A 15,857-nucleotide genomic window follows, 5' to 3' on the forward strand; every position below is an offset into this window, starting at 1 on the left:
ACTGTTTAGTTGTTGCCTTGAATTTTTAAAGATTTTCTAATCAAATAGGTAATAGATGACTTATGTGGCTTTCATGACTCTGGAGTGCTGCTGTTATAAAAGGGAAAAAAAAACGTGCCCATAAATTATTAAATTCATGCTAAAGAGTTAGTATTAAAAAATCCATTAAATACAAAAAATAAAGTGATGGCATCGTTTACTTGCTCTCACAAGGTTTTAAACTACACAATTGACTTTTTTTCTGCAGAAGAAAAAGTATTTGAAGAATGTTGGTAGCCACAATTTGAACATAACATTGAGACATTTTTTAATAATTTTTAAAAAATATATAAAATTCACAAAAGTCAAGCAGATTTGTATAAGAGTAGGCAAAATAATGGGAGAGTTTTTTTAATATTAACTCTTTAAAAAAAGTATGAACATTTTTATTTACTTTGAATTCAATAAATCTGTTATGCTGATGATATCATTGAATTAAAATTCTTACATTAAATTAGAGAAATTTAAACTTCTAGGGCCTATCATAGACTTTATATTGTGGGTGATTATTCATTAAAACATCCACACGATAATACATTCATAATGCAAATGCGTATGTTGTACAGGCATTTAGTGAGGCATTTGAAATGAATAAATGGATTTGCCGAAGCAGGTCGGTCATCTGGAGGCAACTTGGTACTAATATCTAAATTAGACCCTAGTACACTTTTACAAGCATTGCAAGATAAGCACGAAGCTTTTGCTCTTCTCACCTTTATCTTTTCATGGAGTGTAATCCTCTGTTCCCATGATTGATAGCTGTCAGTTTTCTCCCCCTCCTATTCCATATGCATGAGAATTTGATAGAGGCAGTGTTTTAAACTCTGTTCGCCCCCCTGCTGTGTTCTGTGCTGGATTGGGGGAATGAAGAGGGGGGGTAGAGGTGGGGATCTTTTGCATTTGATTTGCAGCCGCCAAAGAGCATCTAAATGAAGATGTTTAAACAGAGCAGTGGGGGATAATCTGGACTCTGTATGGGGGAACAAATTGACATTAGAAGTCCGTATACTGACCCCAGGATTGGTGTTGTCAAATATTTTACTCACAGAATGCTTCTTTTAACCCTCATTGGACTTTTTACACCTTGTAGTGGCATTTCCTTAAACTTGAATTGGAAATGCATTTACTAATTTGGCATTTGTATAAAAGCATTTCTTTAAAAGTAAGCCACAGGCTATGTCTTTGGTTAACTGTGTAGGAAATCAAAGTTTATTATCCTCCCGAAAACAAATGGTGGGAAGCTGTCAAGTTTTGCAGTGCATTAAGCTTCTCAGACAGAAAGCTCGTTAAACACACAGACAATAAAAACACGTCTCTATCCGTCTCTGCGATTCAAAACATTAAAACAAAAATAAACAAGAACTAATTCATGACCAGTTTTCAAATTAGCAGTAAAATAAGGTTAGAGTTTACTGTTAACATGTTTTAATAGTGTATTATGGGCTCGCTTGTTTGTGTTGCAACTGTGCACCATTTTCGCGCAAGCTCCTGTTTACGTCAAGCTCGTTAAAAGTGAGTGAAAACGACTCTGCGTCTCCCTTTTTACACATGTGTGGAAAACATTAGCAGAGAAGCAGCAGTTGGCTAGCGAGTCTTTTCCAAACCTCCCCTGTTGATGCAGTTGTCAATATTAATGCTTCCCCATTGTGAGGTCTGTCACTCCGTCAGCTCACTGTCACAGTTGCTTCACACCGTGTGTGACGACATCTTGGCCACACAGGCAATGGATTTGAGAGGAACTGACTGGTAGCAATAAAAATGAGTGCGTTTCGAATTTCAGAATCTGGGTTACTTCAACAAACAAATCAGAAATAAATAAAAGGTGAAAAACAAACCTTTTGAAATTTGTACTTATTTCACATAAAAATAAAATGTGAGTAAATAAACTAAGAAAAGCTTATGATAATTAGGTTCTAGTTAACTGAACTACTGTTTTTAGATGTACAGTTAAAGTCAGAATTATTAGCCCCCTTTGAATGTTTTTTCTTCTTTTTTTTAATGTTTCCCTAATGATGTTTAACAGAGCAAAGAAATTTTCACAGTATTTCTGATAATATTTTTTTCTTTTGGAGAAAGTCCTGTTTGTTTTATTTCGGCTATAATAAAAGGAGTTTTTTTTTTTTTTTTTTAAACACCATTTTATGTACAAAATTATTAGCCCCTTTAAGCTATTTTTTCGATAGTCTACAGGATAAACCACCATTATACAATAACCTAATTACTGTAACCTGCCTAGTTAACCTAATAAACCTCCTTAAGCCTTTAAATGTCACTTTATGCTGTATAGAAATGTCTTGAAAAATATCTAGTCAAATATTATTTACTGTCATCTTGGCAAAGATAAAACAAACCCATTATTACAAATGACTTATTAAAACTATTATGTTTACAAGTGTGTCGAACAAAATCTTCGGTTTGTTAAACAGATATTGGGGAAAAAATAAACAAGTGGTCTAATAATTCAGGGGGGCTAATAATTCCAATTAATACTCATTATTATAAGATATGTTACCACTATTTAAATATGCATAAAAACAATATTGTAAACCCCTTTACAGCCAGTCAGTATCAAGATCATGAGTTTGGTTTCCAGCAAATTGAGCACACTGGAACTGATAATTGATTTATGATGGTTAAAACAATTCAAAATACATTGCATCGACACTTTGGATGTTCAAAAATTGACAAGGTATGATGTTCAATATAGATTTCATTGTAATATATTTTATGTTTAAATTAAAATTTATATGTAATGTATAAATAACAGTTTTATTTCTCTTTTTTCTGACTTCAATTGTTTTCATGTGTGTTTTTACTCCTTCAGGTTCATGTGAAAATGGCAGATGAGGCTGTGTGTGTTGGTCCTGCTCCTACCAGTAAAAGTTACCTGAACATGGATGCTATCATGAATGCCATCAAGTTGACTGGAGCACAAGCTGTGAGTGTCTCTGCGTTTATTTGTTTGTTTGTGTGTATGGTCATGGTATTCATTACTTAAGAAGACCACATGTACCCTCAAGTATTGATTTAATTCTTCAATGTGAAGTGCGTTTTTGTGATTATTTTAGAACTTCTGATTCAGTTTCCTATGGGTGATATGAATAGGAATAATAAACGGCAGAAAACGGTCAAACTACTGGCTCTACTAAGTTTTTCCATGATTATAAAAAAAATAGAACAATATAATAAGAAAATATTAGTTTGCGACATCAAGCAGCATAGCAAGCTGTTTTTAACATTGAAAAGTGAATGGGACTGAAGTCTCAAGCCAAAAAGATTCCAATGGATTCCATGATATTACATGAATGCTTTGGATGTTTGTAATACTTTGTAAAAGCATTATTTTTTGTAGGTTCATCCAGGCTATGGATTCCTGTCTGAAAATAAGGAGTTTGCCAAAAGATTGGTGAGTCTTCCGTTCTTCTGAAAGAGTAAGAAATAGGGACAGTAAAAAGGAAAACGAGTTGTTGGATATTTAAATGGCTTTGTGTTAGAGTTGGGGGCAGAGCTGCTCCTTCACTCATTGTTTTGCATCAGCCAATGTCCCTCCCACACGCGCACACACACACACACACATACAAAGTTTTTGTAATTAACAACTCAGACCCCCCAGTAGTAATTTAATTAAAGGTGTGAGTTCTGAGGTGAGAAGATTATTTGCAACCCAAATAAAGGCAGAAAGGCCAAAAGGGTCATTTGAAATTCCAAATTCAATTTTACTTACAGATTATTATTGTTTAAATTTTTGGCTTTTCATGGATAATGCAGTGCTTATTAGAATGTAGCCAGTGCTCATAATTAGTTTTTTTTTTCCTTAGTTCTGAGTATACTTACATTTCTGTTACAAAGTTAGCAGATAGATTAAAAAAAATTTTTTTTTAACCAAATATGTTCCTTCAGTTGTATGACAGTATAGTAAAATCTGCACTTTATTAAGTATTATTACAATGTATCTTGTTTTAACCAAAAAACAAAACATAATTAACTTGGCAAAACTGAATGTCCAGCAGTCATTACTCTTCTCTTCAGCGTCAGTATATAAAAAGCAAGCAAACAAACAAAAAAAAACCACGAAAAAAGTGATTTTTAAATTTACTTTGACTTGCATGTCACTGCAGTCAGTACAACAAACATTATTTAATGTGTTCCTCGTGATTTTTGTTAAGTAAACACCTATTCCAATTTTGGTTTTGAAGCACAAAATGCAACAATGAAAAAGCTGTACTTTTGCCCACCTAAGGACTTGTTTGCAGGAAGAATAAGGAAGAATAGTGTCTTCAATCCCTAAATATCTTTTAGTGTTGTAAAAAGGAATGGCAACATTACAAATACACCACACATTTTCTATTGGGGACAGGTCGGGACTGCAGCCAGGCCAGTCATGCACCTGTATCCTTTTCCTCCACAGCCAGGACTTTGTTATGTGTGCAGAATGTGGTTTTGCATTGTCTTGTTGAAATATGAATGAGTGTCTCTGGAAAAGAAGGCAGCATTTTGTGCTCCAAAATCTCCTTGTACTTTTTAACATTATTGATGCCATCACAGAAGTGCAAGTTACCTTTGCACACAGTGTTCATTTCTTCCCAAAATACCTAAAGTACTAATTAATCTAACCACAGTACACATTTCCACAGTGTGATGGTCTATCCCAATGCCTCACAGCCCAGAGAAGTCAACAACACTTCTGGATATTGTTAACATAGGGCTACCTTTTGGCACAGTACAGTTTTAACTGGCATTTGTGGATGTAACTACGTATTGTGGTACTTGACAAAGGTTTGCCAAAGTAGGTCTCACCATGTGGTGATATTGTATATTGATGAATGATTATTCTTGATGCAGTGCCTCCTGAGGGATCAGTGATCACTGTAGTTCAGCTTAGACTTGCGCCCTTGTTTTTTATGCACTGAAATTCCTCTAGATTCATTGAATATTTAATTTATCTTATGCACTTTTGAAGGTGAAATATCCAAATGTCTCATATCTTGCTTTGAGGAACATTGTTTTTAAACATAACAGTAATTTTCACACTTATTTGTTTTCAAACTGCCAGTCCTCTGCCCATCTGTGCTCCCAAAGGACTAGACCTTTCATGAATGCTGCTTTTGTACCAATCAAAATTCCAATCACCTGTTTCAAATCACTTCATTATTTAACCAGTTTATTTGATTACTACCCCTAAACGGCTCTTGTCCCAACTTTTTTTTGGAATGTGTTGCAGGTCTGAATGTCAGGAAATTATGTATATTTACAAGTGAAATGAGGTTGACCAGAAAAAAAATGACATATTTTGTGTTCATATTGTCTGCAATGAAATACAAGTCAAAGTAAATTAGGAAATCACTGCTTTCTTTTTTTATTTGCATTTTCCATACTGTCCCAACTTTTTCACATTTGGGGTTGTAGAAGAAAATATGATAAATTCATAAATACCATTGCTAAAAACCCAGTCTTATAATAGCAATGCTAAAATGACAATAGCAATTTTGTAACAACTTCACTGTCAGTTTTAATAAAATAAAAGTAATTATTTTTAGTAATTATTTTAAAATCAACAAAAACGAACTGACCCTAGACTTTTGAATGGTAGTGTAGTTCTGTTGTTCTGAACCTGTGCTGTAGTTGGTTGATTTTCAGTATTTCTGTAAGGAATAGCTCACCCAGAAATGTTCTAATCATTTTTCCATGCAGTATCATCTAATGTAGACTGGAACATTGAAACTTCAAAAAGGGCGCAGAACAAAATTAGAACCATAAAACTGACTTATAAGATGCATATAATAGCATGAAAAAGAACAAGCAGTGTAGTTTTTTAAATTCACTTTTTGTTTCCCACAAGAATGAAGTGCAATTTTGAACAAGGTTGTGATTAGTAAAGACTGAAATATAGAATTTTACCATTTGGATGAACTATCCCTTTAACCCCTGTGCCCCAAAATAATTGAGCCAAGCGCTTTGGTACCGACAAGTGCATGTGCCAACCTCCAACTGTGCCTCAGTGTTGCCATAGCAACTAAACTCAGAAGCTACCATCTTTTTTTAACCCTTCAATCGATTATGACTAAATAAGGACATGCCTCGTGCCATGGCAGGCCTCAAACACACTCAGAGAGTTCACATGGGGCCGTCACTCTTTTTTTTGATCTAGATATTTTTGCTTTTTTTAGGATTCCAGATTTCTTCTGCCAGATTTCTTCTTTTCGTGGAGTTTGCCGCATTGTTGAACAGGAAAAAAAAAAACAGGCGGAACAGACAGAATTTGAGAATAGAGATGAGGGAAGATAACACGCCTTTCTCTGTCTCTTTTTTTTTTCTTTCTGTTTCTTTTGTCCACACTAGTCAGTCATGGAAATTTCTCGTACATTACACGCATCTTTTGTGTTGCATGTGTTACTCTCGGCAGTGTAGTGTACAACGTGAGACTCTCCTGGCAGAGTTTTCGTTGACGTGCTTGCAAGATCTGCTTTGATATAAATCACATTCAGGCAGGAGGGAAACACACATGGAGCGTCGTCACAGCAACGGCGGACTCACGTTGATAGGTTGCCTAGAAGTAGTCGTAGATAAAATTTTTAGCTAAAAATCTAAAATAAATGAGCTTTTCTGGTGCAGTTTTAAAGGCTTTCGGCAGAACATCATACTGTTAATCAACAGAGCCTGTTAAAAATTCATCAGCGTGTCAAAATAAGTGTTAAATATTAAGCAGTCAGGGACCCGAATCAGCTCGGCTGTACCCAGATTTGTTTCATGTCTCTTCAAGGTTGTCGACTGGATTGGTGTAGAGGACACCTTTCAATTTGGCTGTTATGCTGCAGCGAATGAGTCAGAAACCACTGCTTTTTAAATCGACGGCTTTGAGGAAAATCTGCCTAGCAACTTGGAATGAACAGAGGCTGTTTTCTTTGAGGGATTTACTTTGACTCATTAGAAATACATGAGTAATTCTCTTAATTTGAGTGCATATAATCCACAAACTTCTATCTTTCCAACCCCATAGGAATTAATGTTAATTCAACACTAGATGTAATTACTTGAACTGCGTAATTTCAGCGTCACTAGTAAGACTACTTGCCTACGACCTATATATTCTGGAATGTTTTGGAGGGTGGCAGTTCATTTCATTGCTTGCTTTTCCTTAAAAGAAATTGCTAAATATGCAGATTATATCATTAGGCAAAGAGAAAACAATAAGAGGCAGCACCTGATTAGGCATTTATCCCTGTGATATTGTAAACAAACAAACAAAAAGACAGAAAGTAAGAAGTGTTTGAATGTACACTATTTATGATATGGCATTTCTGTGTAGAGTTTGCATGTTCTCCCCGTGTTCGCATAGGTTTCCTCCGGGTGCTCCGATAAATAAAGTAGTTTGAACAAAAAGCAGAAGTATTTTTTTGAGTGTGGAAGATTTCCAGTTTTTAACAATCACCCGTCTGCCTTGCATGATACAGCTCTGTACCCACTGTGATTCAGCTTTATTCATGTGGCTTAAGGCACAGGGGACACCAAGTATGTATAAGCTTGGGCAAAAGTAATTTACACTATTTGTAAGACATAAGAGCAAAATGTTCTTGGATGACCTGGTGATATTTTAAATATCATCTTATGGACTTTGTAGTATCCCATGAGGCCACATGAGAGAAGATGTTGAGTAAAACAACACACCTGATGATGTACAATAAAAAATAAAATGATTCAAAGATGATTCTTTGGATTTAATAACTTTTTTAAAGTTATGTGGTTGTAAACAATTTACTTGGGTTGAAGTTAAACAAATACATTAAGTTAAACATTACTAAGCTTTATTTGTTTAAATTCTACACATAAATTGTTTGCAACAACTTTGCAATGTTTTTCAGTGTTTTTCAGTGTAAATCACATGATGACCATGACCAATGTAGTACAGTCAAACACATCATGAAGTGCTCAAATGAAGCACCAACACAGATTTTGAATGCCACCAGTAAGAATTCTTATTTAAAGACTTATAACAGTAATGTAAATTACCTAAATTGTTCATAGTATTTCTGCAACATTGTCTATTGTGTCTTGAATCAGTATGTAAATGCTTAGACATTTGCATTGCATTGACATTACGATTTCTTTTGTATCCTCATGATTGGCCTGCCAGCTAGAACTTAGAACGTTTTAATCAAACACACTAGAATCTATACATCTGTACTTAAAGATGAAGACCCCACTCAGTGTTTGTACTGCACAACTCCCCTTACTGTAAAACACATTTTATTGGATTGTCCTGGTTTTAATGATCCCAGAAGGCTTTTTTTTTTTTAATAAAATGAACTCTTTAGTTGTTGTTATTTTTTTGTTATTATAAAATGACTTTTTTTTTTTTACAAAGTGACACCAGGAAAACAGTTAATATCTTATTTTATTTTTTTATTTTATTTATTTATTTATTTATTTTATTTTTAATATCTTATATCTTATTTTTATTTTATCTTATTTTGTTTTTAATAGTATATTTATTATTTAAATGTTCCTGCCTTGAAAATCGCCTTGGTTGTTTGACATGGCATTAAATAAAAATAAAATGCACAACATACTATGTATTTTTCGTCTGTTCATTTAATTGTTAAACAAATTATTTTAACACATACAGAACAGTTGATTTAATGAATTTACAAATAGATGCAGTCTAAATATTTGTATGAAAAGTGTATATATAAAGAATTAAATTTTTTTTTTTTTTGAGCAACATTGTCTTGAGCTAATTTTGTGTGTTAAAATGGCTTTTTGGCTTGAATAATGGTATTTGTGGGACATGGGAATTAGATTTAAAAAAGTAAAAACGTTTTAAGTAAATTGATGTTTTTGTTTCTCACCACTGTCGCCACTCCATGCTTGCTTTGGGGCTTGTGGAGCTGCACATTGATGGATTTGCTCTTCAGTGTTTGTACTTCTAGCATTGAATTTTAAACCATGCTAAACTGAACTAGGCCTGTCATTATAATCAATATATCGACTTATCGTGCAGTACATGGACATGACTTCAATCATTTTTTGGTGGTGCTTGATTTTGGCACAATTTCCTTGACGTATGGGGTCTTGGGGATTTGTAGACGAAAAATGGGCATCATGACACATGATTCAATCGTTTCTTGTGGCCTAGTTCACGACAAGTAATAGATACCATGCCTGCGACGCTTCACGACACCATCGCAGAAAGTCTAGCATGCTAATTATTTTTTCCTCTTTCTTCACAATGAGTTCCAACACATGGGTGACGCTGTGCAATAGGAGCACAAAATTCCTTGGTTATCTCAGCGGTGTGCTGCTGTTAATGAGCCGGTCAGGTAATCAAAAAATAGACTGCATGTAAACATGGGTGTCTCACAGGTGGATAAGATCAATCATTTCTTAAATATTAAGGTGTTTTAAGCAATTTTATTTGACAGATTGGCAGAGATATGCAGACATCTATATTCTCACAACCAGTTTCTGAGTTTTCACATCCTTCCAACAGAGTTTGTTTTTCCGAGGGAATCTGGGAACATGTTCAGTGCTGCGAATACATTACAAAAGCATTTCTTGCTTATTCAAATGTGTCATTAACAGTGAAAACAGTTTGATATAGGCATCTCGGAAACTGTGAATATTTAACTTAAATATTATTTAGGCTAGATTATTATTTTAAATAACAAACCAACACAATCTCACAACAATTGTAGTTTTGGCACTAAAGCATATAGCGGGCTGGTTTTGAAGCACTTTACCTCAAAGCTTATTTGTTATTCTTTTTTTTATCTAGTTAATTTACCATTAAAATACATTAGAATTAAGACACAAACTATAGCAAATGAAATTCGTTTTAAAAAGATATTTTTTCCTAGAAATATATAAAAATTATATTTTTGTTTGTGACTGTCCTCTACTCAACTGTGGGGTAATGATTTGTTCCGCTCCCTGGAAAATAATGGATTAATTCTGTCCTATTTGCGGCAAGTTCAAAGATTGGATTTCAAAGAAAATATCTTAATATTAAAAAGGAATCATAAGTTTGATCAGCATCAGTGTATACTGAGATTGAAATAAGATTTAAAAAAATGAAATTGAGATAAGAAATATTGTTATAGCAACACTTGTGACTGCTTTGGGAAATAAAGCTCGTCGTAGATGTCACGGGATGACTGATCGTGAAGGAACTTTGAGTCTGGCGCATTTGTTACCCATGACAAGTCAAGATTTTATCAAGACAAATTGCATAATCTGACATAGTGACTTTCATAAGCGACAATTAAAATTGCGTGATCTGACCGGGACTTAAGTAATCATACAGTAAACATCATCTTCTCATTGGTGTCTAAACAGTCTCTGAGTTAGTGCATGTTAAAACATTTTCTTGGACGATTTTTATTGCTTCCAAACACTTTGCTGCATGTAAAAAGTGCCCTTGCCTTGAGGTTGTTACTTTCTATGTGTGATTTGATTGGACAGGAATCATGGGACTAATTTCTCCACTTAACCAATCCCCATAGAAAAGAATAAAATAAAGTAGTGACTGCAGGTATAGAAAATAGTGGAGTAAAAGGACAGATACAGCACTAAAATGTACTCAAGGCTAAGTAAAAGTACACATTTTTAAAACTACTTATTACATTTCTGAGAAAAACTACTCAATTACAGTAATTTGAGTATTTGTTATTAGTTACTTTACACCATTGATAGGAATACACCACCTATGGAAAATGGTAAAAAAAAAAACAGTGATTCACACGTTTACAGAAAGTGATAAAAGAGTAAGCATTTCATTTAAACCAGGTGTCTGCCCTGTGTTCTTTTTAAGCTATTCCAAGTTTTAATCATGTTTTCAAGACATTTTTTCACCATGCCTCATGCACTAAATAATCTATCTACATTTCCATCCCCCAGTCATTCTTTTACATTCCCCTATACTCATGCACGCACACACATAAATGAGTGGGCCATGCGCTGCCGTGTGTGTGTGTGTGGAAATGAAGATGTCATTACATTAGCAGTTGAATAGCGATACCCCCCACATGAATAAGAGGTGAATGAGCCCCCCATCCTGAATAGCTGCCCCCTCTGCCCGACAGTTAGTACAGTTTTACGCAGCGCAAACGATTGGCCAGAGCCCCTGGGCATGCGCGGGTTCAGCTCTGCTACTGTAGGATTACCTCTCCAGCCTCTTTAGCATGTTAAAAGGGAAGCGCTTTTCAATAGCGGAGAGGAGATTGAGTTTGAGTGGAGTGTGCATGTGTGTGTTTTCGTGCCTTTTCAATCTTTGGATGTTGTGTTGAACAAGATGTTTTCATTATCCGTGTGTTTTTTTGCCCACATGCACAGTTGTACACAAGTTGTCGACATTTCCTGAGACACTCTTTTTACTGTTGTTGTAGTGGCTTACTGTTTGTTGTTTAGGCCTTTGAATGTATCACATGCACAAATACACATGAGGGAAGAGTTAAAAAAGTGACAGAAGGAGGAGAGAGATTGAGTGACATCTGAATGGGCACAGCTGTATTATTGGATTTAATTTTCCGGAGTTGGACGGAGACACAGAGAAGAGTTTGAGAGGAAGCTCTGTAGCATGACGAGGGTCACTGTAATTTGACAATGCATAGAATTAGCAATCACATGTTGTCCTATTGAACGACATTCCTTGTCTTGTTTTCAGGAAAACGCTAGGCTTTTTAAAAATTATTTATTTATTTGTTTGTTAATTTGTTTATTTATGTTATTTACATTTTTTGTTTTGTATGTTTGTTTTTTTATCAACTTTTTTGTTCTTTTTGATTTTGCTTTTGTAATTTGTTTTGTTTTGTGTCATCTATTTTGTTTTGGGTTTTATTTGTCTCGATATCTGATTGCATTACTTGTGTTTGTTTCCTTTGTCATTTTTTATTTAGATTTTTGTTTCGTCACCTGTTGCTGTGATATCAATTTAAAAAGAAAGACTTTCACTGCTTGTTCAAACTACTTATTTTAAATTAGTTGAAAAACAAATTTCTTTAGGCTTTTTTGGGGCAACTTATTTTATTTTTCAATTCATCAAAAATGATTAAAGATCACATGAATTTGTCACAATTTTGGCATGATTTCCTTAACATAGGATGTCATGGGGATTCATAAACAACAAATATGTGTCGTGACACAAGATTCAATCGTTTCTTCTCATGTAATGTGGCATAGTTCACTTCACAACAACGATACCATATCTGCGACACCTTACAACACCATCGCAGAAAGTCTAGCATGTTAAAACTTTTTTTCTCGTTCTTCACAACGAGTCCTGTCACATGGGTGACATTGTTATAGGACCACATGATTTCTCTGTAATATCAGTGAGTGCTGCCGTTAATGGCTGCTCAGGTAATCAGAAAATAGGCTGCATATTTACTTATGGGAGGCTCACGGGTGGATTTTGGGTGGATAAGATCAATCATTGGTTATGCAAACTTTAACTACCTTTTCTAAAATATTAAGGTGTTTTAAGCAATTTTATTTGACAGACTGGCACAAATATGCAGATATCTTCATTCTCACAAGTAGTTCTCTCATCCTTCCAACAGAGTTCATTCCTCCGAGGTAATCTGGGAAAATGTTTAGTGCTACGAATACATTGTAAAAGCATTTCCTGCTTATTCAAATTTGTCATTACTATGAAAACTGTTTAATACTGCTTCACCTCAAAGGTTTTTTGTTATTCTTGTTTATAGATAACTGACCAACAAAATATATTTTAAAAATAATAAAAAAAAAATTAAGAAAACAATATTAGATTAAAAAGATAATTATTCTGATAATAATATACAAATTATATTTTTGTACCCATCCACTACTCAACTGTGCAGTAATTATTATTATTTTTTTTTCTGTGAAAAATAAGGATTTAATGAATGCTTCACTGTGATTGTTGTATCACAACAGCACAGTTATATATTTACCTGAGTTATATATTTGCTCTATTTTTAAATATGTCATTATTTTAAAGATTTTGGGCCCTATCATACACCCAGCGCAATGTGGCGCAAGGTGCGATGCAATAGTTGTTTGCTAGTTTCAGCTTGGCGCAAGAGTCGTGTTGAGACATTGCACCACGCTGTTTAAATAGCAAATGCATTAGCGATCATTTGTGCGCCCATAGGCGTTCTGGTCTAAAAAGGAAGGCGTTCTGAGGCGCACTGCTGGTGCGTTGCTATTTTGTATCCTAAACTAAAATAGATTTTTCAATAGACCAAAACAAAGCCGGTTTAAAGTCCAGCGCAGAGTTGCGCCTCGCTTACAAAGTGCTTAATACACACAAGATGTAGAGCAATACGCAAATATTATTACATATGAAAAAAAAATATTAAGGATATATATAGGATATAATAAGAATATATATAGAGGATATAAATATAAATGATTAAAATATTACAAAACATATTATTTTCTTGCCTACATAAATATGAAAAATCACTGCTTTTATTCCTTCTTCATCTCGGGAGGCTTTTTTAGTTTATTCAAAACCATTTGCTTTTGTATAATTTTATTATTATTAGCAGTATTATTTATTATATCCATATTTATATTTGTTTTATTAAAAACAAGCTTAGATCTGCCCACCTGCAGGTTTTAGAACATATGGGGCACAGCTTGTGTTTTAGGATATAACTCAGGTTTTTAAACACTTCGTTATTAATGTTCATTTATTTGTTTGCTGGAAATTAGAACTGAATTTAGAAATAGTTTTAAAAAACAAATATTTGCGCTTAACAAAGGAGATTTATTTTTTATAAGCTAATTGATGTCTGTGTGTAAAGGTTTCCCTATCCATGAGAGCGAAAGTGAAAGTAGATCATTTATCTCTCATTCTCGCGCGTAGATGCTCTGTTTAACTGTTTTCTTGCTAGTGAAATGCTCAGTTTTTCCACTTACACTTACTTTAAGTCATGTAAATAGCAAATACGCTTATGGCGCAACGCAAGGCTCTTAAAGGGAATCGGAGATGAGACTCTGATTGGTTTATCCTCAGAACACACCTATAACTCATTAAGAAAAAAAACTCAACCGTTTGGTTGAGTAAAAAATGCATTCTGACACGCCCTGAAAGTGTTTGCGCCCTGCGTTTTGCACTTTGCGCATGGACTGTCAAAATAGAGCCCTATGTCTTGAGCATCTAATTTTTCAATGCAGCTGCTTATGTGCTTTCATTTTCTCCGTCTCACTTGCGGCAAGTTTAGGCAAGAGAGTGTTTAATAAGAAACCCTGGCAGGAAAATATACATTTAGATTTTAATATTTAATAGTTGCATTATATACTGCATTTATTAGTTGTCTGCAAGCATCAGTGTTTTTTGAGATTAAAATAAGCAATAAAAAAAAAAAAACATAATCTGACAAATTTAATTTCATAACTCACAGTAAAAATTGTGTCATCTGACTGGGGCTTAAGTTAACTTAATCTATTTGTGATGTGACAACATAGAGCAATTGTGTGTAACCCAACATTATGGTTCAGTCAATATATCATTTCAACACCAATATTGCAATGTGATAATTCGCAATACTCACATCGCAAGATATATGCAATGTTGAGTTTGTATTATAACTTATCATTTGGATGTGTTTTTGATTGCATAATGATTTTAAAAACATTCAGGCATAAGAAAAATTGTACCACTTGTGACCTTAACTACGATTAATTGTATTGAATTTTTCTATTTTTTTATTATTCAGTTACTGTACGTAATTACTGTTAGACTGAGGACATGATAAAACACTTGTCTTTTAATTGTATCTTTTTCTTGACTATATTTAGAGATTGTTATGCATGAAAATACTCACAACATAAAATACAGAAATGCACTCCAAATAGCACAGAGCACAACGAAAAAGTGTCGTGGAAATTTATAGATTTTTAGAGTTATTATATTTTAAGGAGATTATAAACTGAACATTATAAATTTTTCCAAAAAGAGATATTAAGTCATCTGCTGAAATCGTATTCGTATTAAAATAAGGGATCTTCTGTTAATTACATATCCGTTTTCAAACAAAAAAATTAAAAATAAGAAAACAGCTTTACTTGTTTTTTTATCGATATTTTGGGTTGATTTTCGTTTTTTGGTTTAGGACAGGAAAAGGGATAAACAACTTTAAAATTCATTTTACACATGTAAGTGGTGCTGAAACATCTTTTTTCCTCTGATTGGTCAACCAAATCTCAGAGCTTTTGACACCACCCTTAAAAACAATAGTTCTCTGTGAATCAGCATCCAGCCTTTCAATTATTATTATTTAATGAATATATATATATATATATATATATATATATATATATATATATATATATATATATATATATAAATATATATTTATTAAATAATAATAATATATATATTAAATAATAATAATATTAATAATATTAATAATAACTTTTGTTTACTTTGTGTATTTTTATTGTTTATTTTTTTTAAATAGTTGTTTACAGAACCAGAATAATAACACAGTGGGACCTGGGGCTATAACAAAGGGTGGGTATCCAAAACATCATTTGGGAAAAAAAAAATTTTTTTTTTTAAATATTTCGCAAATGATGTTTAACAGAGCACGGAAATGTGCACAGTTTGTCTGATGATATTTTTTTTCTTCTAGAGAAAGTCTTATTTGTTTTATTTCGGCTTAAATAAAGCAGTTTTATATATTTTAAAAACCACTTTAGGGACAAAATTATTAGCCCCTTTAAGCTATATTTTTTTCCGGTAGTCTACAGAACAAACCATCGTTATACAATACAATACCCTAACCTGCCTAGTTAACCTTATTAACCTAGTTAAGTCTACATGTGTATAA

At 33.5% G+C, this 15,857-nt stretch overlaps 1 protein-coding gene across 1 annotated transcript in view; it reads left to right on the plus strand.

The window, feature by feature from the left end:
* pcca (propionyl-CoA carboxylase subunit alpha) overlaps positions 1–15,857 on the plus strand; it is a 93,480-nt gene that overhangs the window by 8,088 nt on the left and 69,535 nt on the right. The window contains 2 exon segments of the mRNA NM_001002746.2: positions 2,864–2,977; positions 3,392–3,445. Coding sequence (NP_001002746.1) covers positions 2,864–2,977; positions 3,392–3,445 — 168 coding nt within the window.

Source organism: Danio rerio, chromosome 1 (assembly GCF_052040795.2).
Source record: "Danio rerio strain M-AB ecotype USA chromosome 1, GRCz13ab, whole genome shotgun sequence".
NCBI lineage: Eukaryota > Metazoa > Chordata > Actinopteri > Cypriniformes > Danionidae > Danio > Danio rerio.